Source organism: Phoenix dactylifera, unplaced genomic scaffold (assembly GCF_009389715.1).
Source record: "Phoenix dactylifera cultivar Barhee BC4 unplaced genomic scaffold, palm_55x_up_171113_PBpolish2nd_filt_p 000328F, whole genome shotgun sequence".
Taxonomy (NCBI): domain Eukaryota; kingdom Viridiplantae; phylum Streptophyta; class Magnoliopsida; order Arecales; family Arecaceae; genus Phoenix; species Phoenix dactylifera.
In genome coordinates, this window is record NW_024067792.1 from 287,146 (window position 1) to 314,528 (window position 27,383).

Here is a 27,383-nt window from a genome sequence, read left to right on the forward strand (position 1 = left end):
CCTTCCATTTTTCAATCTGGCAAATTAATCCAGTTGCTCAATTGTGCAACTATGCACCATATTTTTCATGCAAGGCCATCTATTTTGCCATCAAGGATTCAAGAATGACATTGTTCTGTTCCAGCGGACTTCTGCCAAAACTCTAATTGACCATTATGGTTGTGGTTATAACAGCCATTGTTTGCCCCATCAAGTTCAAAGTATTTGGTATCAAAATATTGAGTATTTTGATGGCATTATAATGGAAAATAATGGGCAACAATAGCAATGATATTGTCCAAATCACTATTCACTCAAAAAAAAATATTCTTTTTCCAATGTTACAAGCTTTTTTGGCGAAAAGTTGATACAAAAATTTGAATTAAAAAAAAAAGATATTTTAATTAGAGGAATAATGCAAATATAAATAATAATCATTGTTTGTGTGACACATTGTCCGTTATAATAGTACAACAATTAAGTAATAATTCTTATCTTAATAAACATAATAGACTCTCTTTGAAACCATTATAACAGTCTCATTTCTTGTAAAATCAATAATTAAATACATTTTATTTTGTATTTTCTTTTCATTTGCTATCTTACATAGTTAATTTTTTATGACTATATTTTTTTATAAAATACTACATTGACAGATAATCTTTTACTTACCATTTACATGTTGCCATGTCGCTATATAATTAAGAGATCTTAAATAGAAGCAAAAAAATAAAGATGCGTCGGCCAGCGAGTTTACTCAGATTCGGAGAAGCACGGCTATTGTAGCTAGCGATTGATGGTGGCGACGCTGCGGCAATGGCGATTGGTCGGCAGCTCTTTTCATCCTCCCCGGTAGGGAAAGCAAGGCTAGCTGGTGAGGGTTTCGGCTAAGAGGGGAAAGTAGAGAAAAGATTTGCTTCGCAAATAAAAGAAAAGACAAGGTATATCCTATCTGGAATAGTTTGATTAGTGAAAAAAATCTGAATAGCACCATAAATAATATAAGGTCACAACATATATCCAGCGTGACATTTTACACAACATCATGGATCAGCATGGGATACGGGCTACAAGATAAGCCTAGGTGGCTACTTATCTGAACATATCTGAACAAGTGGATAACCCAAGCTAATAGTGTCATTTCCAAGGCACACGCACATGAATTTCTAAGGATGTACTACAAGATTGATTAATCAAGATATCTCGCAAGTATATCTCAAATAGCTCAAAAATATAATTGTTGCTATCTCGCTTTCTTTGCACGCTGGTAGGAGCAAGAGGAATACATAAAGAAGGTGGACTGAAATCCAAGATCATACAAAGATATGCATGCCAAGACCAAGAGAAAAATATAAAGCTTCTAGGTGTTCTTGTTTGCAGGGTTGAAGAAGAGTCCTGTGTGGAATTAATTTTTCTCGGCTCGGAATAAACTACTCCACCTTTGAATAGTATAGCTTGAAATAATATATTGTAAAGTAAGTTAATGGTTATCATATTCTCTAACAAGATATAGCACTTGTCACACCCTATCCGGGACGTAACGTGGCCTTGCTACGATGGGATACCGCCCATGATAGAAATTCAACTTATACAAAATATAATAATAAGAGATTCAAAGTCTTCCATCATTTAAATAAGAATTAAGTTGCTAACTAGAGCTTCTAAGTCCAAGATTTTCATATATTCAAAAACATATATTTCAAAAATTCATAAAATTATTAACTATAAAGTCATAATCAACTAATAAACTAAAATTCCTACTACTGAAGTCTTGATTCCTGAGTCTAGCTCATTTCTCACTCCTTGTGTTCTTATTCGTCTGAAAAAGATAAAAAAAAGGAGATATGAACTACACGGCCCAGTAAGTAAATCTTACACTAAGTTATCGGATCAAGCATAAGATTTTACATACATCGCTAAATCATTTTAGAAAAATAACTATCATTAAAAAGAGAGAGAAAGGAAGGTGGTTCTCGGTTATGGAGGTTTGCGGAGGGAAGGGATCTCATTCGGAGTCATCGAGGAAGAAAACTTCTACCGGGGGTCTCTTTGTTTCCCTAGCACGTGCTATGCGTGTGCCGCCCGATAAAATTAGTGACGTTCCTACCCAAGAATATGAATAGAGAATATCCATTGCGTGTGTGAGATACCAAATCCATAGCGTGTGAGATACCAAACAATTTGTAGACCAAGCAAGTTTTCGAGTAATTATTAATTTTCTGTTCATTCTCACCTCCTATTTTTAACACATTTCCCACCAAACAACGATCATTCAATCAACATTGCTCTCATTATATTTGATCTAAATCCAGAACAAGTTCCAGTTCCTTGTCTTTATCCAAATCCTCCACCTAACCAAAGAACTTTCCATCAAACACGCAACCTCAAAACTCCCCTTTTCAATTTCGAATCTCCCCCCACCCCACTTCTATCTCCTACCCATATTCCTTGATTTATGAAACTTTCCTTCCAGAGTCACTTCTATCTTGCACGTTATCAGGCATCCAAATAGAGCTGAAAATTTTTTAAAAATAAAACAATTCTCATGTAAAATAGATAATTACGGAGCTTCTACTAATTTTGTAGAGCATTGGAGGCTATAATTTTGGTCACTTCAAGTATCTAAGTGTATAATTTAGCCATTATCACCAAGAAAACAAAAACTTGAATTGCAGGCTATCCATTATATGTTTTAAGATTGACTAAAAGCTAGGAACAAGGCCTCTATCCTCTTGTGTTCTATCTAACTTATTTCGGAGATGGTTCTATACCAGAAGATTTACTGATTTCCATGGAGAAAAGATTAAATGGAAAGGTTATGCCTTATTCTTTTTTTAGTTTTTGCCTTTGAAAGTAAGTGAAGGTGACCCGAACTATAGTTGCTAAAACAAAAAGAAGAAGCACAAGCATTGGGAGGAGCCTCAATTCTATTTTTTATTTTTCTCGTCAAGTTATTTTTTTTCAGAAATAGATGTGGTCTCATTATTTAAAAGAACAGCCTCAATTCAATTTAGTGCTTGTTATGAAGATCTTGGACACCTTCATTCTCCTATATAAGCATGCAAAGGCCTATGAATGTATCAGACATAATATCAAATGGATATTTTTATCTTGGACATTTTCATTCTCATGTGTAAGCATACAAACAATGGATATTTTCAGCTAGATTCATTGCCCTTATAAGGGACATGATTTAAGTGCCTGCCTTATGTATGATGTTCTGAATTCATAAAGGTTTGGTTAAACAAACTTCTCCTGATGTTTCTAGAATATGCTTATGACATCATTATTTTTGTATCATGATAGAATGATATTTCTTAAAAATATTATTTCACTTTTTTAAGCTGTTACATGTTAATTATAACATGTAAATATGGCTATGACGAACTGACAATAACATAAATCAAAACGAAACTTTATAAAGTTTTTTGTGAAGAATCGATTTGCATAATAGCATTGCTTATGTTAAAATGAGCACGACGCCTAGATTTATGCATGTACAATTTATATTGTTTACAAGAAAGATATGTTTAAAGCATAAAGACTTACAAAAACATTCTTTTTATTGTACATGTATTCTCAATAGTTGTTCGTCCCATGCATATCATAGAGAGTAATACATACCAATAAAGTATCGTGGTTAAAATTCAGTTAGAGTAATATAATGTGGCATGGGTAAAACATGTAGCTCAAGAAATCTAGACCAAGAAGAGAAATGTAGACAATGTGCATGTCTTATAAGTAGTTTTACAAGTTTGCGCTACATAGTAGAAATGAATAAGATTTGTGCACAAGCGTGAGCTATATAGTGTTATGTATTGTAGAATTTCTTTCCCTTTTTTTTGGTTGAACTTGACTGCTCAAACTTGAAATGAGTAGAAATAACCAATGGCATCAGCTTGGAAAAGAACAATATACCAAGTGGATTGCAATTACTCCAAACATGTTTGTTAATAATGGTGCAATCATTAGCAACCAATCTGAATCTTATAATTAATTTCTTAATATAGGAGAATCTCTCTCTCTCTCTCTATGTATGTATGTATGTATATATATGTGTGCGTTATGGGTTTATTATTCGTATCAAATATCACTCTTTGTATGCATGAGACAAGCGACGAACTTAAATAACTGATGTGGCAACCATATAAATTTTGTCTAAATTTGTGATCAATTTTGGCCCAAATTAATGATATACTATTTCTTATGCAAATACATATAAATTTCTATCGAAAAACAAAACTGAATTTTTCAATCGATTATTCAGCAAAACCAAAAAAAAAAGATTGATTTATGAATATATGGCACAAACAAGGTTGGTAGGAGAGAAAAAGGACACTACACAGAGGAAAGATAGATGGAAAAGATAAGGCCATACAAAAACTTGCAAACTAAACCAAGAAAACAACAACAACACAACTATAATTCTCTTAGTCTTCACTCGAGAATGACATGAGATTGTTTTATTTCCCCATCCCAAGTATAACACCAGAGAATATCCAAGGCGTATGCGTGAGACACCAGACATCCATCCCCACACCACGCTGAAACTTTAAGCCGCTGTTCTGTTTCCATTGGCTCTCACCTTCCTCTATCTTATCATGATCCCCCAGTCAACTACCAACATCACGTTTTCATTATAAATCTCAACTAGAAACAAATTTCAATTCCTTGTCCTTATGGGAGCCCACCATCTAGCTTAAAGAGTTCCTCACAAACATATAACCTCACGTTTCCCTTTTTTGAGTCTCCACTCTCCTCTCCCCTCTCCCCCCCAAAATTCTCTCTCTCTCTCTCTATTTTGTTATGTGCGGGGAGCCGCTCTCCCAGTATTCTCGGTGGGCGGCTTTCAAAACCCTAACCCTAATCGTAATATCGGGGATCCAGATTATCTCTGGCTTCCAGGCGCAGGTACCTCCATCTTCTCTGTTTCTGTTCGAAATCCTAGATTTGGACCTTTGAAGAATGAAGGACTGAGTCTTGTTGATCGGATTTGAGTGGATTTGAACGCAAAAGTCCGTTGGGTTTTATCCCAAGCCGGGTTTTTTTTATCGATTTCTAAGCTGTTGAATTCGGAAAGTTTGCGCCTTTATGGGTTTGGTGTTCGGAAGGGCAACCCTGGCTTCGGTTCGCCCGGAAAGAGGAGAAGAAGGGAATTCTGCGTGGTAGAGTGGGATTCCGTGTTCTGGGTGTCTTTGGCTGCTGGAAATATCTGGACTTGAAGGCTTTTCAATTGATTTTATGCCCAAAATCCGATTTTGGGCTCTCAGGAACTCCTTAGAGGAAGAAAAGCTGTGATTTTTAGAGTATTTTATTTGGTTCAAAGTTCCTTTTTTTTTTTGTTATTTTTACGATGGAGGCTGTGATTCCTGAGTACTCGCTATTCCCCTCCTTCTTCGCAATGTTCTGTCTCATATATCTTATCGGATACTTCGTAATTTTCCGCAACTGGGGTCCGAAGCACCGCCCGGATGCATCGAGTTGCTTCATCTCCTTGTGTCATGGAACACCGGCCGTCTTCTTGGCTCTCTCTGCAATTCTATCACAACCAATTCGAGGATTTGCCTCTCCCAATACCAATTTCCAGAACCTGGTTCTTGACTTCAGCATTGCCTACTTCACAAGTGATCTGCTCCACTACCTAATTTTTGTCCCAGGAGATTATCTCTTCATTGCCCACCACCTCGCAACGCTCTTCGTGTTGGTCACCTGTCGCTGCCTTGTTCTTCATGGTGCTTTTGCAGTACTAGTCCTCCTGGTGTTTGCAGAGGTTACCAGCTTTTGCCAGAATGTGTGGGCGCTAGCCGGACTCCGGAAAGCAGAATTGCCCTCTGCTGCAAGAATGCATATGTTCTTGTCTCCTCCTTTCTATGCTTTGTATACTGTCGCGAGGGGACTCGTCGGGCCGGTGTTCTTCTACAAGATGAGTGCTTTCTATATGAGCGGGAAGGCCGGTGATGTGATTCCAATGTGGGCTTCTGTCTCATGGATTGTTGTGGTCGGTGTGGCAATTGCAGTCAGTATCCTGTGGATTTCAAATCTTTGGATGAAGCTGTTCAGAGAGATGAGTCAGAAGGAAGAGAAGAAAGGAAGGTAAGTCGCCGGCTGGAGAACTGATACGGGTAACATTGGATGATCAGTGGCTTGGCCGATTTGCTGTATCTAGTTCCAACACGTCAACCCAAAGTCATGATTCAATGCAGTTCTTCATCAGCAAAACTTGTGCTGAGCTGAAGGTATTTAAAAGTCAATTGGGCATTGGAAAGTAGAAGATGTGGTATGGTAGTTGTTAAATTACATAGTTTTCTAATTCATCTTCTTAACCATGATTTATATTCCAAGTCTAGTACTTCTTGCTCCCTCTGGTTTGCCATATTGCAATTTGTTTTATTGGATGTAATAATTTGAAATTATTTTGTGAATATATGTGATTAATTTTCATCTGGACAAAGCACTTTCATCTGTAGGGCTGCTTTCTCTTTATTCTACCAAGAATTGCCAAGGAACCTTGAATTACCTCTGAAGAAGGAACACAAGGGAGAATCCCATATTCTATGGATGGGAAGGGAAAGAAGAGGGAGGGGCCTCCAGCTTTAGATCTTAGGTAGGAAAAGAACGATCGGGCATCTTTATTCTCTGAGAACCTCTCTCCTTTATTATATCTTCAGCTAATTATCTTGCTGAAAGCAATCAATAAAAGTCTCAAATGAGTACTAGACAGCAAAGAAATTATCATTTTCATGTTTATTGAACAAGCTTGCATCTACCCCCAATTCTTTTTGTTCATATGGGCACTCACATCATTTGCACTCGCTTGGATTTTTCACTCCAAACAAGGGCTAGAGAGTACCTCGATGATGTCAACCAGCTTATAGAACCAGAAGCCATTGCTGATCTTCAGATTCTTAATTGAAGGTTTCGTGTGAATAAGGCATTCACCTTGACATCTCTATACCATCTTCCACCAGCTTCATATGCAGTTGTCCAAGAATTCAAAGTTATGAAGAACTTCTGTTTCCTGTATATACATTTTCGTAACCTTTCAAAGTTTGTTCTCTCATGTGAGTGTTGAGACTTCTGCAAATAGTTTTTTAAGCCTAGAGAATACCTTGATGATGTCAAACAAGTTATAGAACCAGAAACCATCGCTGATCTTCAGATTTTTAACTGAAAGTTTCATGTGAATAAGGCATTCACCTTGACATCTCTTTGCCAAGTGCCACTGGCTTCATATGCAGTTGTTCTCGAATCCTTAGTCATGAAGAAAGCTTTTATTCCTGTATGTACGTTTTTGTAACCTTCAGAAGTTTGTTCTCTCCTGCGAATTTTGAGACTTCTGCAAGTAATTTTTAAGCCAGGACTTTGCTTTCTTATTCTTTTCTTGAATCAAGCCCAGTTGCTATTGCCTCAAGTCTTGAATAAACCTCATGAAAGCTGGGAGACAAAATAACACCCATCTGTATCTGTCCTCACTGTTAATTTGGATCGAACACCAAGAATACTAGTCACTCAGTACTTCACTTATTCAGAAATGCTAATTCTTTGCGAAAATATGCTACAAACTAGTGGTGCACATATGTTTAAATTAAGTTACCAAATTTTCTTCTTTCATCTCCTCCATTTTTTTTCAAAAGAAGAAATTCTCCAGTCTCCTTCATAAGTGTATAAAATGATTCTTTTAGTTGGTGGCCTTGCCAGGCAATGTTATTCTATTATGAGCATAGCTTTGTTAGCATTCTTTACTAAAAGTGCCTTCAAGTAGTAAAGTTAGTGTCTGAGAACCTTTCACATGAAAAGCATCATGCTTCTTACTTTAGTAGTCTAGAATTTATCAAGTTAAAGAAGGTTAACAAATCTTCAATTTATGCAATTGTTGGCGGCATTGTATTGGATTTTGCTTTAACAAGCTTTCATCCTTCGGCATCCAATATCGCCGGTGCTTAGCTATAGTATGGTGCTCGAGTTGTTGGCCTTCAGGGTAGTTTGATGTAATTCGTAGTAGGGTTCGTAGTCTCTTTTGTAATATGTATGTAGCTACCGGCAGAATGAAGAAAAGAAATTGTGGTGATTGATTCTTCTTTGTTTTTAGATCACTTTCTGTAATTAGAGGATATATGCTTCTCCTATAGATATCCTTCTTGAAGAGCATTTTCTTCTGTAGTTCTGTTGCAGTGCCGTGTTTCACTTTTGTCAGAATATGCCATTCTATGATAGACCCGCTTAACGAGTGGGCCGGGCTGGATTTGGGCCACGCCCAGCCTAAAGTAGCTCTTAATTTATTTAGGCGTAAGGCTTGGCCTTCAGGCCTCTTTTCCAAGCTCGAGCTGGCTCCTTATTGAGCCTTGGGCTTTTAGACCAGGCTATGGGCTTTGCCAAAGAGTCTCACACACACATACACACTCTCAAATAAAAAAAAAGAGAGTCAAACCTCACATACCGCTTGTCGATCCTCTAGTAGGTATAGAGGATGTCTTGGCAAGGGCCAACCTCGAGACCCCAATCTCCTCAATGACTAGATCCACATAGTTTCAAGGCATGATCTTGCGTATAGATCCCTGGAGATAAGGACGCCGCCGGAGCGGGATAGGGTTTTCTTGGTGGTGCAGGTGGGGAGGCTGTTGACGGCAGGGGCTGGAAGAGGGGGTCGATGCGGCGGCAGTCGTCTTAGAGGGACTTGAGAAGGTAGAGGAAAGCCCAGCAATTGCAGACGGAGCTAGGATGAGAGCGGGTAGCGAGCTTGGAGCAGAGGTTGGCGAAGGTGAGGTTTAGCCTCCAAACGGCAGCCGGCATCCTATCATACAACTTCGCTGATCAGGAGCTGCCACCCCTCCCCTTAATCAAAGACATGATAGTGGAATTATATATATATACATATATATTATAAGTTTCGAGCTTTGAATGAATCGATGTAAATCTGAGTCCAGCCCATTTAGTAGACGAGCTCAGCCCTGCCCATCGGACTTGAAATCCAAGCTCGGGCTTGTCTAAACCTCTTCGGGCTTGAATGGGCCGTCCGAAATTTGAACAGGTCTACGCAAGAGTAGCATGAGTGCTCCTTCTAAAAGTGGTCTGCTAATTAAAAACTTTATGCAAACAAAGGTCCTGGATATGCTCTCATCATTTAAAAGGACCACAGTGTTTCCCAGTGGCTTTCTTCGTACCATTACGGCTTGCTCGTTTACCCGTTAGCGCAGGTGCATGCTTGGAAGAGAGCGAAAAGGGCATATTTCCAGCCTTACAAATAGATTTAGATTTTTTTTCTTTATATATACCTTCCAAAATATATAAAATTATATTAATATTTTCGTACAATATTTATTTTGCTTGTATATATATATATATATATACACTCATACCATCTAACGTCATTAAAAAATAAGCGATTTAAATTTAAAATAGCTAAAATATCCTTACAGGTAGATGCGCAAAAAGAATACTTTATAAGAATATCCATACATATAGCAACTTTGCAAAGATTTTCATGTAATTACGCATATTTAGGAGGATATACACTTAAAAAAAATCTAATAAAAATAATTAAAATTTAGTAAAGATAATTCAGTTGTTCTTGATAAAAAATGTGGTAAAAAAATATTAATATTACTATATCACATGATCTCATATTAATATCAACTCTTATAGAATAAATCATACTGCTTTTATGAAATTCTAGTCTAAAAAATAAACAATAACTCAATATTTACAAATCACTAAAAAATATTTTACTAATCTAAGCTTCTATAATTAATTTAAATTTGATATGCTTTAATCTTTTAAAAGTAATGAACAATATATAGATATTATAGATTCAATAATGATAATTATATCAAAATCAAATAGAGAATAGTATTACCAAAATGATCACCTAATATTCCAATTTGATTGAGTCATGATCTTAAAAAAAAAAAAGATCATGTAGCTCAATCTTTTTTTGACTTGTCGATCCAACTGAATCATAAAAGACTTAGCAAGTTCCAATAGAATTTTAATTTTTTTTAATGAATTTTTTGAATGTATACCCTTCTAAATATAAAAAATTACATGAATATTTTCATAAAGTTGCTATTTATGTGTAAACCTTTATAACTTTTTTTGCGTATCTATCCATGAGGATATTTCAGTCATTTTAGTTTAAAGCCGTTTAATTTTTAACGACGTTAGACGATATGGGTATGTATGCAAAAAAGGAAAAGAAAAAGGATGTAAAAAAAGATAGTAATTTTACGAGAATATTCATATAATTTTATATATTTAGGAGAGTATATATGCAAAAAAAACTTATAGATTTTTTTACATATTCCATATGCCTTGAAATATTATCATTGTAAAAGGTTTAGTGACATCATTTGATGTTATTATTGTTTGAACTTCTCTGGATGTACTCATGCATATACTTGATGACATAATGCAGTCCAGGCATTAGTTTATGCAGTCCAAAAGCCGCAGGTTATTTTGTGTTTGTGCTAGGAGTTCCCTTATCCAATCTTTTTGATGTCAAGTGAAAATACACCATGGGCCATTATGTGCATATGAAAAAAGTTCCTCTGGCTATTAAAGCTGGCTTGGCAGCTCAATATTCAATTGCCCACATGTAACCCGTAACTTAACCAATGCCCTTCTTGCACCTTGTGGAAGGATAACTTTTTATTTGGCATGAAACAAGAGCCTCCTAGCATTACTAGATATTAAAAAAAAAAAGGTTTCAGATAGCTGTTAGTGCTGTGTGGAACCTTGGTTGGTGATTCTTATTATTGAACATGTTGAAGGCTGGACTTGGATTTTTGCCAAATGTTTGTGTGGGTTAAGCCTTTTTAAACTCCATAGAACTCTTTTGTCGTACCTGTACATTTTAAACATAAAAAATAACGTATACTTAAAAAAAAAAATGTAGTCAAATACTTTTCTGCAATTTTAAAATATCATTCCAATTTTTGTAATTGGGTACAGATATTCTTTTAGTAGTTTCTTCTCCTTGAAACTTTTCTTTTAGCTCTAAACAATGAAATAGAAACTTCGCTCCAATAAGCTCTCTTTTCTTTCACTTTGTTGGCAACCCTAACAATTATAGAGACATCCAACCTCACTAGTCATTAAGGGCTCGTAATGACATGCCTCTTATTTGGTTGGAGTTTTCAAAGGAGAGAGACGGAAAAGTTGTATTTCCATGGGAATATGATTCCCACATGAGACGGGAATCACTCAATTTTTATTTTTTTTCCAAAAAGGCTCTTCAGCATTAAAGAAGCATTAAAGAGACATTAAAAATCTAATTTTTATTAAGGGTATAATAGGAATTATATATAACTTTTCCAGCTGGAAAATGGATGGTCAACCAAACATAAGCACTTTGGAAATTTGTCACTTTCTCATGGTCACCCAAACATGCCAAAAGTACTTTCCTAAGCATCCTCTTCCTAGGAATCTGCTTCCCAGGAATCATATTCCTAGGAGGGAAAATGCTTCCCGCGAACCAAACGAGCCCTAAGAGATTCTCCAATCCACTTTACCACCTGGTTATGTACTCTAAATTATTAGCCTCTATCATATATTACATTAATACTATTTCAGAGAAATATATTAGGATAATACTGCTGTTGAATTAATAACATCATTGATCTACAAACCTTGAGCTCTACCATCCTTGTCAGTGCCAGTTTCTTGTATGGAATAAATTGCCATCCAGGGAATTGCTGGTTGATCGTGGCATGCAGATCTCAAGACAATACATGGTTGTTACTTTGGTGAGGATGAAATTTTGATGCATCTCTTTGTCGCCCACAATCGACGAGATATGGAACAAACTGGCTACTAGTCTCTTTGTTGCTTTCTATTGGCGTTTGATCGAAATGATTTTGTTGAAGCACTTCATTGAAGTACATTTGATCTTCTGCTGCACAGCTTACAACATATCGAGGATGAACTTCTATGTCATCAAACTGGAATTAGAAATGCTTCGCTAGCTGCGAGTGAAGAACTCAACTCGCCTTCGCAGATCAGGCCCTCTCAACTAGCTCATGGGGATATTGCCATATTTGCTAGAGCAGGCTGCCTCATTAGAAACCAGTATTGTCGAATATTTTGCATGCTTGGAGGATTTCTTGGATTCATATATCGTTGTGGCTGATTGGCTTGTTGGTACGGTACTAGGGGTTGGATAGGAAATTACCTATCACGCTCCGAATCCAACATCCAGGTCCGGGCACGTAACACAACCACACACTCTCTAAAGTTGAACTCTAGAAAATATGATAGACCTGAGATGAACAAAATTCACATAACGCCAACAATTATAATTAAATCAATTTACTAACATTAAATCATCAACTAGTTCAATTACAAATATCTCAATGCCATCGATACCAGCAAAATAAGAAAAAAAACAACTAACTAATGACTAGTTGTACGAACTCTACATCCCTCCCATTCGAAACTATGCCCCCTATGACAAAAAAAAAAAAAAAAAGTAGAAGAGTATGAGCTTTTTCAACTCAATAAGAATTCCAAACTGCTACACCATGAGTAATAAGAAAATAATCGACCAGTAATATAAGATAACATGAATATCGCATCAATACTCGGAAAGCTCATACAATAATAAGCACATTATTATTTTATCATAAAGCACATATATATATATATATGTGTGTGTGTGTCAATGTATCCAATTGTTGAACAACAATATTTTATGTTATTTCAATCCAAGATTAATACAAACCCACGCGTCAGCGGTCGCTATCCCACGCATAAACTCGCAAAAGCTCCATGCATCAGCTCATAGTCGTTATACCATACTTAAGCTCGTGAAGGCTATCCCACGCATAAGCTTGTGGAGGCTATCCTCATGCTTCGGCCCATAGTCACTATACCACGCTTAAGCCCGTGGAAGTTGTCCCACACAAGCTCGTGGAGGCTATCTCCTTGCGTCAGCCCATGGGCACTATGACGAGATTAGTCCACACCATATTTTATTTGTCTGATTTACATTTTACTCTTATCAAATCAGTTTCTACTTATACGATGAATTTTTCTCAAACTTAAGGTATCTTTGTTTACATAATCATATTTTCAATATCTAATATGTATAATAATCATACGAATATATTTGTATAGAAAATTATGTAAAACATACCATCACATACCAAACCAAATTTATTGATGCAAATCTCACAATTAGCGGCACAAACCAATATATATATATATATATATATGTATATATATATATATACACACACACACACACATATATATATATACATACACACACATACACAGACATGCACATACATACATACATACATGCATACATACATACATACATGGTACTTATCTCTACCTAAAACTAACTAACACAATAATTACTGACCTGCTTTACGGTCTACGAGCTGGAGTGCAAAGTATCCCGATCAGAACCTTCTTGTGTAGATGACTCCCCTCTATAGAATCAAACTCAATTATTAAAAAAAAATCAAATACTGGACTAGTAACCTAGATCGCCTACCAATGTCCACCAAAAGTCCACCAGATCCCTCGAGTCCCAGTTACCACATACCCGGGTCAACTAGAGAGAGAAACTGAGAGAAAAAGATAAAGAAGAAAGAGAAAACAGAGAGAAATAGAGGGTGCAGTGAGAAAGAGAAGAGAGAAGTAGAGAGAGAAACCTTCTCTCTCCTCTCTTCATGAACGAGAAAGCTCAGCTTCCCCTTCTCCTTTTCCTTCCCTCGCAGGTCCAAGAGGGTGGCAGCCATGGCGGCCCAGCCCCACTCGATGACAACCACAGGCAGCTGCAACCCCGACCAAACTAGCGATCGATGGTAGTGAAACCCAGAAGAAGCCAAAACAAGGCATCCCTGTTTCAGATCAAATCCCAGCAATTTGCCGATGTAAAAACAAGATAAATCATGGCTAAAAGACCAAAAGAAAGGAGGAAAGAGAGAAGTCGGAAATCTTACCTCGATTCGGCGAGGTTCCGGCAATGTTTCCATTGAGGAATTGAGGGAATCCTTAAGTAGACAAAAATCCTTGTTTGTATCGCCTTAAACTTCAGATCTTATGGTGTGATCATATCAAGATTGGGGGAGGAAGAACTCCCAGCCAAAGTATTCCTCTTTGTTTCCTCACGTGCGCGGCACGTGAGGCGTTGTGGACCTGGCCACTCCGGGCTGGCCCACAAGCCAATGGGCATCACATTACCAAAGATGGAAGAAGAATGAGTTACCTTTATAAATTAGAAATTCTTTGTACAAGTTGCCATCATGATGAAACCCTAACTCTTAATAGTGAGTAGCTGGCATGTTGAAGCAAATATTACATGCTAACAAAGGTTTCAGGCTTCCCTGACGACACAAGTGATGCTAAACCTACAAGCATCCAAAACAAATTTGCTGATTCAGCTATACTCCAGCTGATAATAGAGCCTCTTGACAAATCACGAGACTTCTTCGATGCCTTTGCATCTAAAACTAGATACGAATGATTGATGCATTTGCCTTGTCAGGATCACCATGGTAGTAAATCTCCACAAAAGTACCCCCTCCAATGCCCTTGGCTAATCTCCCAGGGTTCACACACATGCACCTTATTGCTTCCCTATCATCTCCTCCAAGGGACAATACCTGCATTGTCAAATGGATCATTTCACATCACTAAAAAGGATTAAGCCACCGGATAGCTATTTTAATATGTCAGTGTGTCTCTTATGTATTATTTATCGGTGTGCAGCAACTAAGTTAACCAACCCATGACTGATGCACAGTAGGAGATTGCTCAGCTCTACTTCATCAAAAAGAATGCATGGATTTTTAGGAGATAAGATGGACACCAGAAAACTAATCATGCACTGCAGAAAAAACTACCATTTTGATGGCCTGTGAATAGATATGAATACTTCTTACATGTGGGCTGCAGATGTAAACTAATCATTATTACCTTACATTAAAAATAATTGTTATTACCTTCACAAACGGAGCAAGATCCGAGGGGAGTAGTAGGAGATCTGGAATAGAAGGAATCTCCAAGGCTTCTGGTGCAAGTGAAAGATCCAAAGGAACTCCTACTGAGGGTGGATACAGAGGATAGTAGCTGTTCGGAAAGAAATATCACTCTCAGAGTTCCTCAATAAGAATTAATTTGCCTGCTTTGGTTTTGATGCAATTAGCAGCTATCAAGCTTACCTGCGCTGTCTCAATAGGTGACTCGCAAGCCGCCCCATGCGATCTACAGGCTGCATATCAGCTGAAGCCCGTGAAATCTCTTCACTGCTCAGCTGCTTCAAGATATCCAAAGTACAGCAGCTAACAATAATCTGGCACATAAAAGAGATCAAGTCAACTGCACACAACAAGGTGGATGTATAAATAAAGTCCAGGTACCATAATGATGAACGCTAACTGACCACAAGCCAAAGTATAGCACAAGAAACAGATCAGTATTCATGCTCCAACTGCATCATACTATCAATAGCTGTTAAGTAATATTTTTTTTCTGAGCAAACAAACTTATGTCTAGAAAAAGTTCAGCTTTGTACATCATGTGAAAGAATTATTAAAAACAGACTGACCTTGGATATTCAACAAAACAGGCTAAGGTAAAATCAAGGGAGGTACAAACTGGTATCTCTAATATTTGGAAGTTACAGCAGACATGATAATTTTTTATCAGTATATAACATTCTAAACTAGAACTCTATTGAATTCTAGGGGATTTTGGAGGAAAGTTCTACTTGATTGTCAAATTGCAGAAAAGGAGCACTTTCTTTTGCAAAGGAGTCCATTTTGAATTTTACTAGACCATTCTATCCTTGCCCTCTTAACAACTCAAAAAAAAACATTTAAAAGTGTGTCAACATATAATTATGTTTTCATCCATTAATAGTGGGTGTGCATTGGCTTAGGTTATGTGCATTTACCTAAGGGTAGTGGCATCATGAAAGGCCAAACTGGACTGTTTCTGTGAACAAATAAACGTGGCCCTTCTCTGCAATTATGAAAATAAGATGGAGTATTTTTCCTGCAAATTCTCTTAAATTCTATTGATTGACAGTTGATTTGTATATAAAAGGCCTTTGACAAGTTCTATGTCAGGAAAGAAAACTTCACTGTCATATGAATTGTTGCTATCCATACCTAGCCATGGCTCAAGAGTAGATCAAAAATGCTAATGTAAGTGAAAAACAAACAGAACTTTGAGAGAATAGAAAAGAAAAAGGGAAGAAAAGAGTGAAAGGTGGGAAAAAGATATGTGCAAGCTTCCAGTCTAAGACACTAAGCCTTATACACAAGTTAAACCTTAGTAGCAAAGCCTCGACACTCAGCTTTAATTTCAAAGACCTCTATAAAGCTATTCATGGAAAACATTTAGAGCATTAATAAAATCTACATACAATCCTCACCTGAAATCATCAGTACCCATCAAAGACCTCATTCCTAGGCTTTAGGGGCTGGCTTCCACACAAACCAAACAAAAGCCAAACTCAAAATGACTTAGAACTTAAATTCCATTTGGAACAGTCATAAGCCTATTCCTACTTGCATAGTAACTGCTAGGATTTGTACGGGTAATAGTAAAGGCAAAAGAACTGAATCTTCTGACAAATTCAATGGCTTCTTCGTATAAAGGCCAGAACACCTCCACCCAAACTCTAAATTGTGCAATTCATGTCATGAGAAAGCTTGCTGAATAAGCTCTCCGCTGTGGCTGGCCTTTCCAGTTTATGAAATATTTTCCTTGATGAAAGAGCCTTTCTCTATTACAATACAAGATGCATCCTGCCCTTAGGATCAAGATGACGCTGCTTTTACCAAAACATTGCTCCATGCTTCTTTGCATGAAATACAATCTATTTAACAGAAAATGAAAACCCCTAAATTTATAATAGTAAAGTTGAAAGGTAATAGATGGTCTCTACTTTGACACTTCCTCATAGTCTCTACCTTGACATAGTCTCTACTTTGACACTTCCTCATAGTCTCTACCTTGACACTTCCTCATGCTTATAAAGTGCAATATTAGATGGATAATCTCTAGTATGATCCTTCCCACTGTTTCTAATATGGCCTAAAGTGATGATGGGCTTCAAAAAATGGACGAAGCACCATAACCAACAATAATCATATGAATGACAATGAACAAAATCATGCTGCTGAATGAGCATCCATCATAGGAGCATAACTAGAATAACTCTTAGCAAAGAAAGCACTCAGATTGGCATGACAAAAATGTTACAAGAAATAGCCCGTGTGAATGGTCAAAAGAAGGGTACAATAGGCTTCCTCTTAGAGCAGCTCATCGAAAAAGAATCACATCTATCAGGCCAAAAGGATAACAACTGCAACCACCATGATCGGAGCCAAACCAAAATCACTTTAATTAAGTATGAAGTCAAGTAGAGGTCTTTGTATAGTCAACAAGTACTCGGAAGCAAGAAATTAATAAGCTTCGCACTCTTTCTCCAAAAAAAGAAAGCAAAAATTCTCAGCAATCTGCCTCCAACCATCCAAAAGTGTTGCTTACAAATCCAGTAATGGAAAATTTCAGCTGGAAAGGGAATAAGGTGATATCTTCATGCCTGTTAAAAAGATTGAAGTTCCTCAGTCACTAGTTGCCACCACACCATAAGTTGAGCTGCCTCTTGATAGGATTAACTTCTGATGGCATGCACCTAGGAAGGACCAAAATTATGGAATAACCATTATAATGCCAAAATGATCAAGAACGTGTTGGTTCTTTACTTGGGTTGGTGACCTCAGAGCTACATACATCATCTAGGGGAGAAAAAGACACTGAAAATAACTGAAGCACATTAAGACATTTTAGGGTACGAGCGGAAGGAAGAGAAGCACTGGAGATAGATATGACATATGAGGAATAAAATAAGCTTGATTGTTGGATAAAGACAATTATATGCAGATACTCAGCAGGGAGAAGAAGCAACCATAAGATAGAGGAAGGTCCAAGAACAAATAAAACAGAGAAAATTTGAATGGACATTCTAGAAGGTACATGCATCATCTAGAGGAGAAAAAGATACCGAAAATAGCTGAAGCACATTAAGACATATTAGCATACGAGCTGAAGGAAGAGAAGCTCTGAAGATAGATATAAGCAATAAAATAAGCTTGAGATTGTTGGGAAAAGACAATTATATGTAGGTACTCGGAAGGGAGAAGAAACAACCTTAAGATAGAGGACGGTGCAAGAACAGATAAAACAGAGAAAATTTGAATGGGCACTCTAGAAGGTTATCTTAGCATTTTGAAGATCGCATAATTATCGGTTGATTTATATAGTACTATCTCAAAGAAGGTGACTTACATAGTTAGATGACATGCAGGCATGATAGCAGCTATAACTTTATAAAAGATGCACCAATGATGTTTCTCCTGATTCAATCTACTACACATTATGACTTCATTCAGTTTTTGATCAATTGGTTAAAGAGATTCATGAGGATTAAAATTTTAATGGTAACTGGAATCAAATATTTATAGACTGTCCTTAAGCATAGAAACTTCATTTCTCTTTCTTTTTTTGCTAAAATTAATTGGAACCATCAAAATTATAATTAGTTTGAGTTTTTTCTTCATTTTATGCCCCATATTGGCAATGAAAGCATAGATACTTTGTGGTGAATTCTTATCTGCATTTTGAACCTTCTGTGCCGTCAAATATCTAAGAGAAATGAGTGCTAGTTACTGAAAGCACAATATAATATCTTCTAATGGAAGCACAATCTTCGAGCAAGGCTAGCATTAATTCTTTTAGTGAGACAATTGTAACTTAAGTAATGGCATCTTTATCTAATCTTCAGGTTTCTATAAATATGTAAGAGACTAATTTCCCAAGGTTTTTTCATTTGGTCAGGAACAGAAGATTAGTAAAATTATCCAAAAACCACAATAAAAACATTGCATCTGGTTGTAAAATAAGTTAACCCAGAGTAAATAGGTGAACTTACTCCTGACCTCTTTACCCAGAATAAATTACTCCATCATGGGGCAGTAGTTTATTCCAGGTTAAGTGGAAAAAGTAGCTTTTGGTTTTGCAATACCAAGCTTACTTGGGCAAAATAGATTTTTTAGCATTTGTGGGTTAAAATGGGGTAAATGGGTGTTCATTCCACTTAAACTCAACTTCAATTACAACTAAATGCAGCAAAGTCCCTAGTATAAATGTAATCAATGGGCAGTCGCATGGAACCTGAAACACTCAACCTCTTGATCTGAGTAAAGCTCATTGAAGATGTTTACAGCACCAAGCAAAAGAATATCAGGCAGCATATTCTCATTTTAGAAGTATCCTCCACTTTATAGCTTAGTATTCTAGCGAGACTAGTAGACCACAAGTAAATGCAGCAGAGTCCCTAGTATAAATGTAATCAATGGGTTGTCGGATGGAACCTGAAACATTCAACCTCATGATCTGCATAAAGCTCATCGAAGATGCATCCAGCACCAAACAAAAGAAATATTAGGCAGCGTATTCTCATTATAGAAGTATCCTTCACTTTATAACTTTATTCTAGTGAGATTAGTAGAACATGCATCATTTTGATAATACAAAATTTCATTTCAAGGAAATATGATAACTCAATAGAATTTTTCTTGCTACTTGAAAGAGCAGCATTTAGTGCAAGTTTACGACAGTAAACATACTAGATGTGATTTGCATACTGTAAGGAAATATGCAGTATACTCAGTTAAATAACAAGTTTACACTAACCATAATTAATTCTTTATATAAGATCAAAGTTTTTTGAAAAAATGTACCTCATTTGAACTGAAAAGACATGGATTTGAAACACAAGTTATCTGCATGGAACAAATATTTATCTAAGATACAATAAGATAGAGTTTTTAGATAAAAAATTTCCAGATCCACTGGAAATACCTGACGTGTGATATCTTCAGGCAGATGAATATCAAATGCAGGCTGCGGAAATCATAAGAACAATGCGAATATTAATAACATTAAGAGATGACTTATAACCTGATATGTGCAGAAAAATGAGCTTCTTCACTATTTAGTGTCCTAGAAATCCTTGCTTTCTACAAAACATCACTGAAAAAACATTTTTTATGTGTGTGCAACTCCTTCAAGAAGTTTCATCATGGTGATTGCATGTCCGAGACTACATGAATTGATGACAGAAGATCTTTAAAGATATATAAACTATATCAATATTATCTAAATGCCAAATAACCCATAACAAAATGAGGAGATACGACAATAAAGACACCAAGATGAGAACCTGAGGAAAAACAAAGTCATGGTGAGCATCGCGTATGGATGGTACAAGGATCACATGGGCAGCAGACCCCATATAATCAGTATAATCTTGCAACTGCATCACAAGATATCAAGAAAGACATAATTACTTTACCATATATTATCTAAAAGATCGGTGTAAACTATGTTGGTACCGACCTTTCTAAGAATTTCAACATGGAAAATGTCATCAAAGCTTCTCCCAACAGTTCCCTTTTTGATCTCAGGATGCTCAGAATCAATAAATGGACCCATCTGCCAAAACAATTAGTAAAAGTTTTGAGATTAAAGACAGAAGGATTTTTCAAATATTAGAACCTGGAACAATCAAGTCAAGCCTCACCAAGATAAGCAGTTGCAGCTGTCTTCTACTAGCATATGCAAGCAGTTCTGTTAAAGGCTCAAAGAGTAGATTATCAGTTGTTGTAAAAGGGCCTGCTGCAATAACCTATTAAAGAGCCATAGTAATGCATTAGATATATGATAAAGCATGTTTGGTAGAGTTAGTCAATAGCTTATTGCCTAATATTATATCATGGCTTGGACATTAGTGACTTAGTTTGTTGCCTGCATGCATTCTTTATGAATCTATGCTTGGATTGTAAATTACACTATAAGCATGGAATCCAAACATGTACCCCTTTGTGTGCTATCTTACATGATTGTTGAGTGATTCAAACAATATATATCTGGCTTGGTCTCCTTATGAGAATTGTATTCGCTCCATAATACTAAACTACCAATAATCAATATCTCTTCAGAAACACTATTCTGGAAGATTTAAAGACCCTAGGATGAAGTTTCATCGAAAATGAAGTCACCAGAAGAGAGTAAGTTGGTGAGTATGTTAAAGATTTATGTGGCATTTCTAAACAAACTAGTCCAGTATGTGATTAACTCCACTTCTTATGCTGCACAGGTCGTACTCTAATTTGAAGAAGCTAGGAAGGTTGACAAAACCTTTTGGCCCAGATTTGCTAGACAAATCTCATTGGAAGAGAGATCCACATCGAATGGTGCCAGTGAAGTTTCTAGCAATAGGGATCTAAAGAATTGAAGAAGCACATGGTACGTAACCATAGTCACAAAGAAGAAAAGGACTTGCCGAAGAAACATGACTCAACAAATACTAGATTTGGTGAAACACTGGTGGACATCTAGAAGATTGATGTTAGCAAGCTGGAGGCAACCATCATAAGGAAACTCCAACAAAAGGTATCACATAATGTTCTCAACATGTTGAAATGATTAAAATAATCATATCAAATATTGGATTCTAACTTCTGATAGCAATGATCAAAAGCAACAACAGTTGTCCGAGGCAATGACAACCGATGCTACAATACTTGGAGAGAATTTGATAAAGAAACATCAAACATGCAAAACGCATTCCACTCTGAAACAAGATTCATGGGCATCAAGCATTGGGTGCTCTAACCAGTGCCAATGATGATTAAAGTGAAATCACTAGTCAGAGGTAATGACAGCTCTAACTGAGAGACAATATCTGAGAAGAAGCAGAAAACGTGCAACTTGTATTCCACTTTAAATGGTCTGAACATCAAGGTTGTGAGCATGCTGTTGCCACCAAACATACAAGCCATTTCTATATCTATAAGAAATGCATGGCATAATCCTGCAAACACAGCTTCATCCATCTGCTTTTGATTTAAAGTGACATGTTAGAAAAGTCTAAATCATTGTAAAGCACCACAAAACTATTGTATGGTCAGTTCATATTATCCAAAAGCCTGCACCATTATATATATATATATATCTATCTATATATATATATATATATATATATATATATATATATATATATATATATATATATATCTATATATATATCTATCTATCTATCTATCTATATATATATATATATATATATATATATATATATATATATATATATATATATATATATATATATATATATATATATATATATATATATATATATATATATATATATATATATATATATATATATATATATATATATAGATAGATAGATAGATATACAAATTGAAATCACTCAAACTTGCCCCCAGATTTTGAAATAAAATAAAGTGACAAATAACTGAAGGAAAAGAAAACTAATATTCACATATAGTAAATTGTGAGATCAAACAAAAACAAGAAAGTTACGTAAGATTTAAAACTAATAGTTGTACCAGCCCAACATGTAGAAGTTTGATAAATTGTATGCAAAACAAAGATTTCTAAACGAATGTGCTGAATGCATACCATGCAGCATGAGGCATACTCACCAGTGATAGCACTCTTGATTTATCGGATGGAGGGCTTGGTTGAGTTTCTGTGTCCATGGCTTGCTTCTTAGCAGGAGGCAGATCAGCATCAAGGGAGTTTGGCAAAGAATCAACAACTTTTGATGCAATCAGGCAGTGTCCGCTAGGATTATGGCCCTCAATACCGATCACCTGATACAAGTAATCCTAAGTTAAAATTAAAAAAAAAAGTGGCAAGTAGTCAGCACTAGTGCTTATAAAACTGCCTAAAGCACAGGTTTACCTGACCAGGGAATAAGGAAAATTGGGTCAAGTTCTGGAGGTCAAGACGTACACGCTGCCCACAGGACTGCTCAACACTGCCAAAAGTTATTTTCATGATTAGCTACAGCTGAAATGCCTATCAAAGGACAGAAACCTTTAAAAACTTGTCAGGAATTCAAATTACAATTAGGTAGGCTCCCGAAGAGAAAAGGTACTTGTACCTGCACTGCAGCAAGATAGATTTCTCATTTACACGACCTTCTCCGTCACAACAAACCATACCGACCGCAAATACATTTTTCTGAAAGAGAGAATGATTGTAGTCATGATTTTTGTTTTTGAAATTAAAACCATAAAATTATTAGTTGTTCGGGAAACTAAGTTTTTATCATAGAACCAAAAAGGTACTAGAAACCTAAAAAATCTGCAAGGCTAACTATCTAGGCCAAACAGGTATATATCCCAGACTTCCAATTACAATGAGGGATCCACAGGCCAGGCAGGTATAAGGAAAATATTTGAACCGTATAAGAAACAATCACCTGTGAAGCCAATGTGGCATCAGTAGGTTCTCCATAAAGCCCACATGCAGCATATGCATTTGTATGCTTTCTAATCCGATTTTCCAGGGAATTAACCTAAGACATCAGAAAGATAATTTAGAAAATTAAACAGAGACAGAGGAGCATAAAATTGTACGTCAGGTGGTCACACACCCGATCTTCTGTCCTGTCATACATGAACCTGCAGCCTGATTCTGGCTGGGAACGAAGAACTTGCAAGGAACATCTTTCACTAGGTTGAACTCTTCTAATAACATCATCTTCCATGTTCTCGAGCTCTTTTTTTCTTAAGCCATTGTCTGTATTCTGAGCATTGAAAACAAACTGTGATATAAATTTGTTCATCCGTTGCCCAAAAGGAGTTATTCGATTGCTAATGACTTTGGACTCTTTTGAAGATGAGGGCCCTTCATTTGTTCCAGGTGTTGAGGTATAATTCTCCACATATTGTTTTTCATACTGACTGCTTGGAGTGTTGAGGAAACTCTCTTTGGTATCATCATATTCATCACTTAAAAGCCTGCATAAATTTATCCTTCCAGAATTTATTATGGCACCACAAACAATACTATATTAAGATGAAAAGGGATTAATCACAGCTTACAGATAAAGAGGCAGAGAAAGGAAAAAATCCATTATATAATGCAGTTTATCTATTCACTCACATATCAACATCATCACTGGAGTAAATATGCAAGTGAGGCTCTTCTTTTGTAATCCTTTCCTTCAGCTCATTTTGAAGATGTGATAAGAAACCATCCATGTGAGCGTTTTCTACCTTCAATCCATTTAGCTGCCTGAATACAATTTACACATATCAAGATACCAGCCAAACCAAACTCTAAATGAGGATAGAGGATCTAAAGAGGATAAAAACAGAATCCTTAAAAATTTAATGTGTTATTCAGGATAACTTAAGCAGATAGAGATTCAATCATTATCCATTAAAGAAAAGATGTCAGTCGACCAGGAGGTACTTGAATCCATGGTTTAAGTTTAACAACCCTACAATTGGAAGGAAAAAAAAAGGTAGTTCCAAGAAATTATAAGTAATTCTTGTTTTTACAAAATGTACATTGGCTTCTTAAAGAGACATGCTATATTTTTCTCAGCAATCAGATGATTTCGAAAAAAATTCTGACTGGGCCATATACCAAAAGACTTGTCTTTTTTTCTTTGTGTGTATATTTGAAAACCCTCAATTAACTGAGAATTCAGTACAAAAAAGTGATGCAAATTATGGGACAAAAAGATATATTTAAATTAACATGCATCACAAGCACAAGCTCCATGCATGGTATCTACAGGGAGGGGAGGTAAATGGAAACCTAGATAAGGTTAGAGTGCACAGATGTGGCACCACCTTTATGGACAGAATGAAACTTCGAAGTATAAAGGATCATTATGGTAGATAAAGCAAAGCGATGTTGTGGAGCATATATAAGGACTGCACAGAATAAAAGCCAATGGAATCTAGATAGTTGTGGAGTACACAGATGTAGCACCAACTGCCTATTCAGTAAAGATTCATGGGTAGAAGCAAAGTTAAGGAGTTGGTGCCCATGGGCATGCCAGCCATGCTGATAACAAAATGCAGGATATCACAGCACACATGCATGCCCAGAGCCCGCACCCTCTAAGCATGGCATGACATAGTCTGGTCAACCGGTATGGCATGGTAAGTACTTGAATCCAAGAGCAGAAGTGAATTTGCTATGGTGGATCTAGTGAGGCCGTATTGTATGTTAAAAAGCTTGTAATCGCAAAATTCTTAATAATGATGAGTGGAGACTGACTAAAAGGATACTATAACCAACTACAATTTTTTGTCATATTCTAATGGTGATCATGGATCACTCCATCTTGGTCTCCATAAGTTTATCTACAACACATGACATGGGAAAGTGGAAGAAAACAAAGTTATACACTTAATAATATAATACTAATTAATAACTTAGGTACTCAAATGAGGGAAAGAACACTTGGGATCAGTCTAGTGTTTCCTTTTTTCATCCGAGCACAAATTTTGAAAAAACATGGGGCTTGGTCTCTGATGGAGTCTATAAGTATCGGACAGGCAAGAAGGGATCAATTCATATCTAATAAAAAGAAAACAGATAAAATAAGGGGGCAGCTTTTCTTTTAACATAAGACTCGGAAAGGGATAGGGAAAGTTTCTAGTTGTTGGAGAATATTAAGATTCTCAGAACATAGTTGTATGTTTAGTTGACATTTTTGTTTCTTTACAGAAGAGAGATTTTTTTAGCAGAAAAAAAGATCTCTTTTGGAAGAAGAGAAACTTTACAAAAGCAATTCTGAGGCTGTTTTTCTATTTTCTGAAGTTATCAACTCAAAAAAGCAAAGAAGAGCAGCCCATCATTCAGTTTGCACCTGAGAATTAAGTATGTCCTTCAGTAGTAGTTTCTTTATGTTTCAAAAAAATTCATCTAGATGACACAGACATCAGACAACTAAAGTAGGAGTCCAGTTGCTTTAAATAGATACTTGATCATAGGTGGCCTATTGTGCAATATGAGCACAGGCGAATCGCCTACATGGGTGCAGATAAATGGATCTTAAGTTACAACCCATCTGCCATCAATGATCACACTACACAAATAAATCATATCCATTTATATGGTTCTCTTAAAAAAAGCCAAAGTTTATGAACTGCAAACTGAGGAAGCTCTTAAGATGGTTGAAGAAAAGTTCAACTGTTTGTAATATAGTTTAAGAGAAGTAAAGCTGCCCATTTATATAACTATGCTTGAAGCACAAGTTCAAGTTGACAAAAGCAAAATTCTGTACCTCGATATGCCTGTAATAACTTACTATAGTAGTGTTATAATCCTTCTAAACATATATAACCTCCAAGAATAGGCATGTAAAATGTATGATAAGAGTGTATGATGTTTGTGAACAAGTGAGTAAGCACAAAAGGAGCAGAATTTTAGATAATGGAGTAAGAAGAGAAAAGGTTAAACTTAAAATTGTCAACTTGCAGCATCTCCAGTTGATCAATAGCAGTTGGCATGCATGTTACTGAGTTTATTCACTCCAATTTTCAGCATATTTCCAATAAAGATTCTAACTTGCGCTAGAAATTCACACTTTCTTCCTGATTGAAGTTCTGTTTACTAGGCAACTAAAAACCCTAAAATGAAAACCCTTCATCCACATCCGCACTTCTCTTGTTAATTTAAAAAACAGAAAAAAGATCCAGCTAAGTTACATGTGTTGACTTAATGATTCGAGAGAGAGAGAAAGAATAAATCTACTGATAGTTCAGCATATTTCCAATAAAGGCTCCAACTTGCGCTAGAAATCAGACTTTCTTCCGGATTGAAGTTCCATTAACTACGCAACTAAAAACCCTAAAATCAAAACCCTTCATCCACATTCGCACTTTCTTGTTCATGTAGAAAACAGAAAAAAATCCAGCTAAATTACATGTCTTGACTTAATGATTAGAGAGAGACAGAGAGAGAGTAAATTTACTTATGGCCTATGGGTTCATGCTTACCTGTTGAGATAGTGTATTTCCCAGTTGGAAACCAGATCCGCCGGACTGAGCTTGTAATTGATGCAGTACGTCAGACCTAATTGAGAGAAAAAATGAAACCAATGACATTATTCTTCCAAATAGCGAAGAGAAATGGAGTTTGGGAGCCGAAGGGAAGGGGGAGAGAGAGAGAGAGAGAGATGGTACATTTGGAGAGGATCTGGTCGTCCTGATCCAGACAGAAGCCGCTCTTCTCGAATTCGGCCTTGATCTCCTCTTCCATTATGGCGATTAGGGTTCGGAGATGGGGAGTTCCAGATAGAAAAATAGAGAGGAAGGGGAAGGGAAGGCGGGAGAGAGAGAAATGGCGGGAGAAACGAAAACGGGGATATACAGAGAGTCGTCTGGGCGCCTAAGTCGAGCGTCCGGATCCTGCCACGTGCGCTATAGTTTCAATCATAGCCGTCCATCTCGCGGATCCCACCACCCGCACCTTTTGCACCGCTAGGCTACTTTGCCACGTAGGCAAGTTTCTCATATATAGCCATCAGCTTGTCTCTA

General features: G+C 36.5%; 2 protein-coding genes across 2 annotated transcripts; one reads left to right on the forward strand and one right to left on the reverse strand.

The window, feature by feature from the left end:
- The first annotated feature begins 4,573 nt into the window (after nt 1–4,573).
- Nucleotides 4,574–6,426, forward strand: LOC103708895 (TLC domain-containing protein At5g14285-like). Its single transcript, XM_008793999.4, has one exon. It carries the CDS (start codon nt 5,333–5,335, stop codon nt 6,074–6,076), a length of 744 nt encoding a protein of 247 aa, XP_008792221.2. The 5' UTR covers nt 4,574–5,332; the 3' UTR covers nt 6,077–6,426.
- A 7,751-nt stretch (nt 6,427–14,177) lies between these two features.
- LOC103708894 (DNA polymerase alpha subunit B) lies at nt 14,178–27,176 on the reverse strand. The gene is made up of 16 exons (XM_008793998.4): nt 27,030–27,176; nt 26,844–26,919; nt 23,986–24,117; nt 23,474–23,840; nt 23,300–23,395; nt 22,979–23,058; nt 22,777–22,852; nt 22,515–22,685; nt 20,585–20,689; nt 20,401–20,496; nt 20,225–20,317; nt 19,864–19,905; nt 19,743–19,784; nt 15,150–15,280; nt 14,931–15,057; nt 14,178–14,591 (listed from the first exon to the last, which is right to left on the reverse strand). Exons 1-16 carry the CDS (start codon nt 27,103–27,105, stop codon nt 14,439–14,441), a joined length of 1,863 nt encoding a protein of 620 aa, XP_008792220.2. The 5' UTR covers nt 27,106–27,176; the 3' UTR covers nt 14,178–14,438.
- Between the last annotated feature and the right edge of the window lie 207 nt (nt 27,177–27,383).

What these genes read in the sequence shown, in the direction of transcription:
- LOC103708895 (XM_008793999.4), top strand. Translation starts at nt 5,333, where the DNA reads ATGGAGGCTGTGATTCCTGAGTACTCGCTATTCCCCTCCTTCTTCGCA.
- LOC103708894 (XM_008793998.4), bottom strand. Translation starts at nt 27,105, where the DNA reads ATGGAAGAGGAGATCAAGGCCGAATTCGAGAAGAGCGGCTTCTGTCTG. An exon ending in TTTCCTTATTCCCTGGTCAG is followed by an intron (nt 22,686 to 22,776) that starts GTAAACCTGTGC and finishes TACTTGTATCAG; the next exon opens with GTGATCGGTATTGAGGGCCA. An exon ending in AGCTGCAACTGCTTATCTTG is followed by an intron (nt 20,497 to 20,584) that starts GTGAGGCTTGAC and finishes TTGTTTTGGCAG; the next exon opens with ATGGGTCCATTTATTGATTC.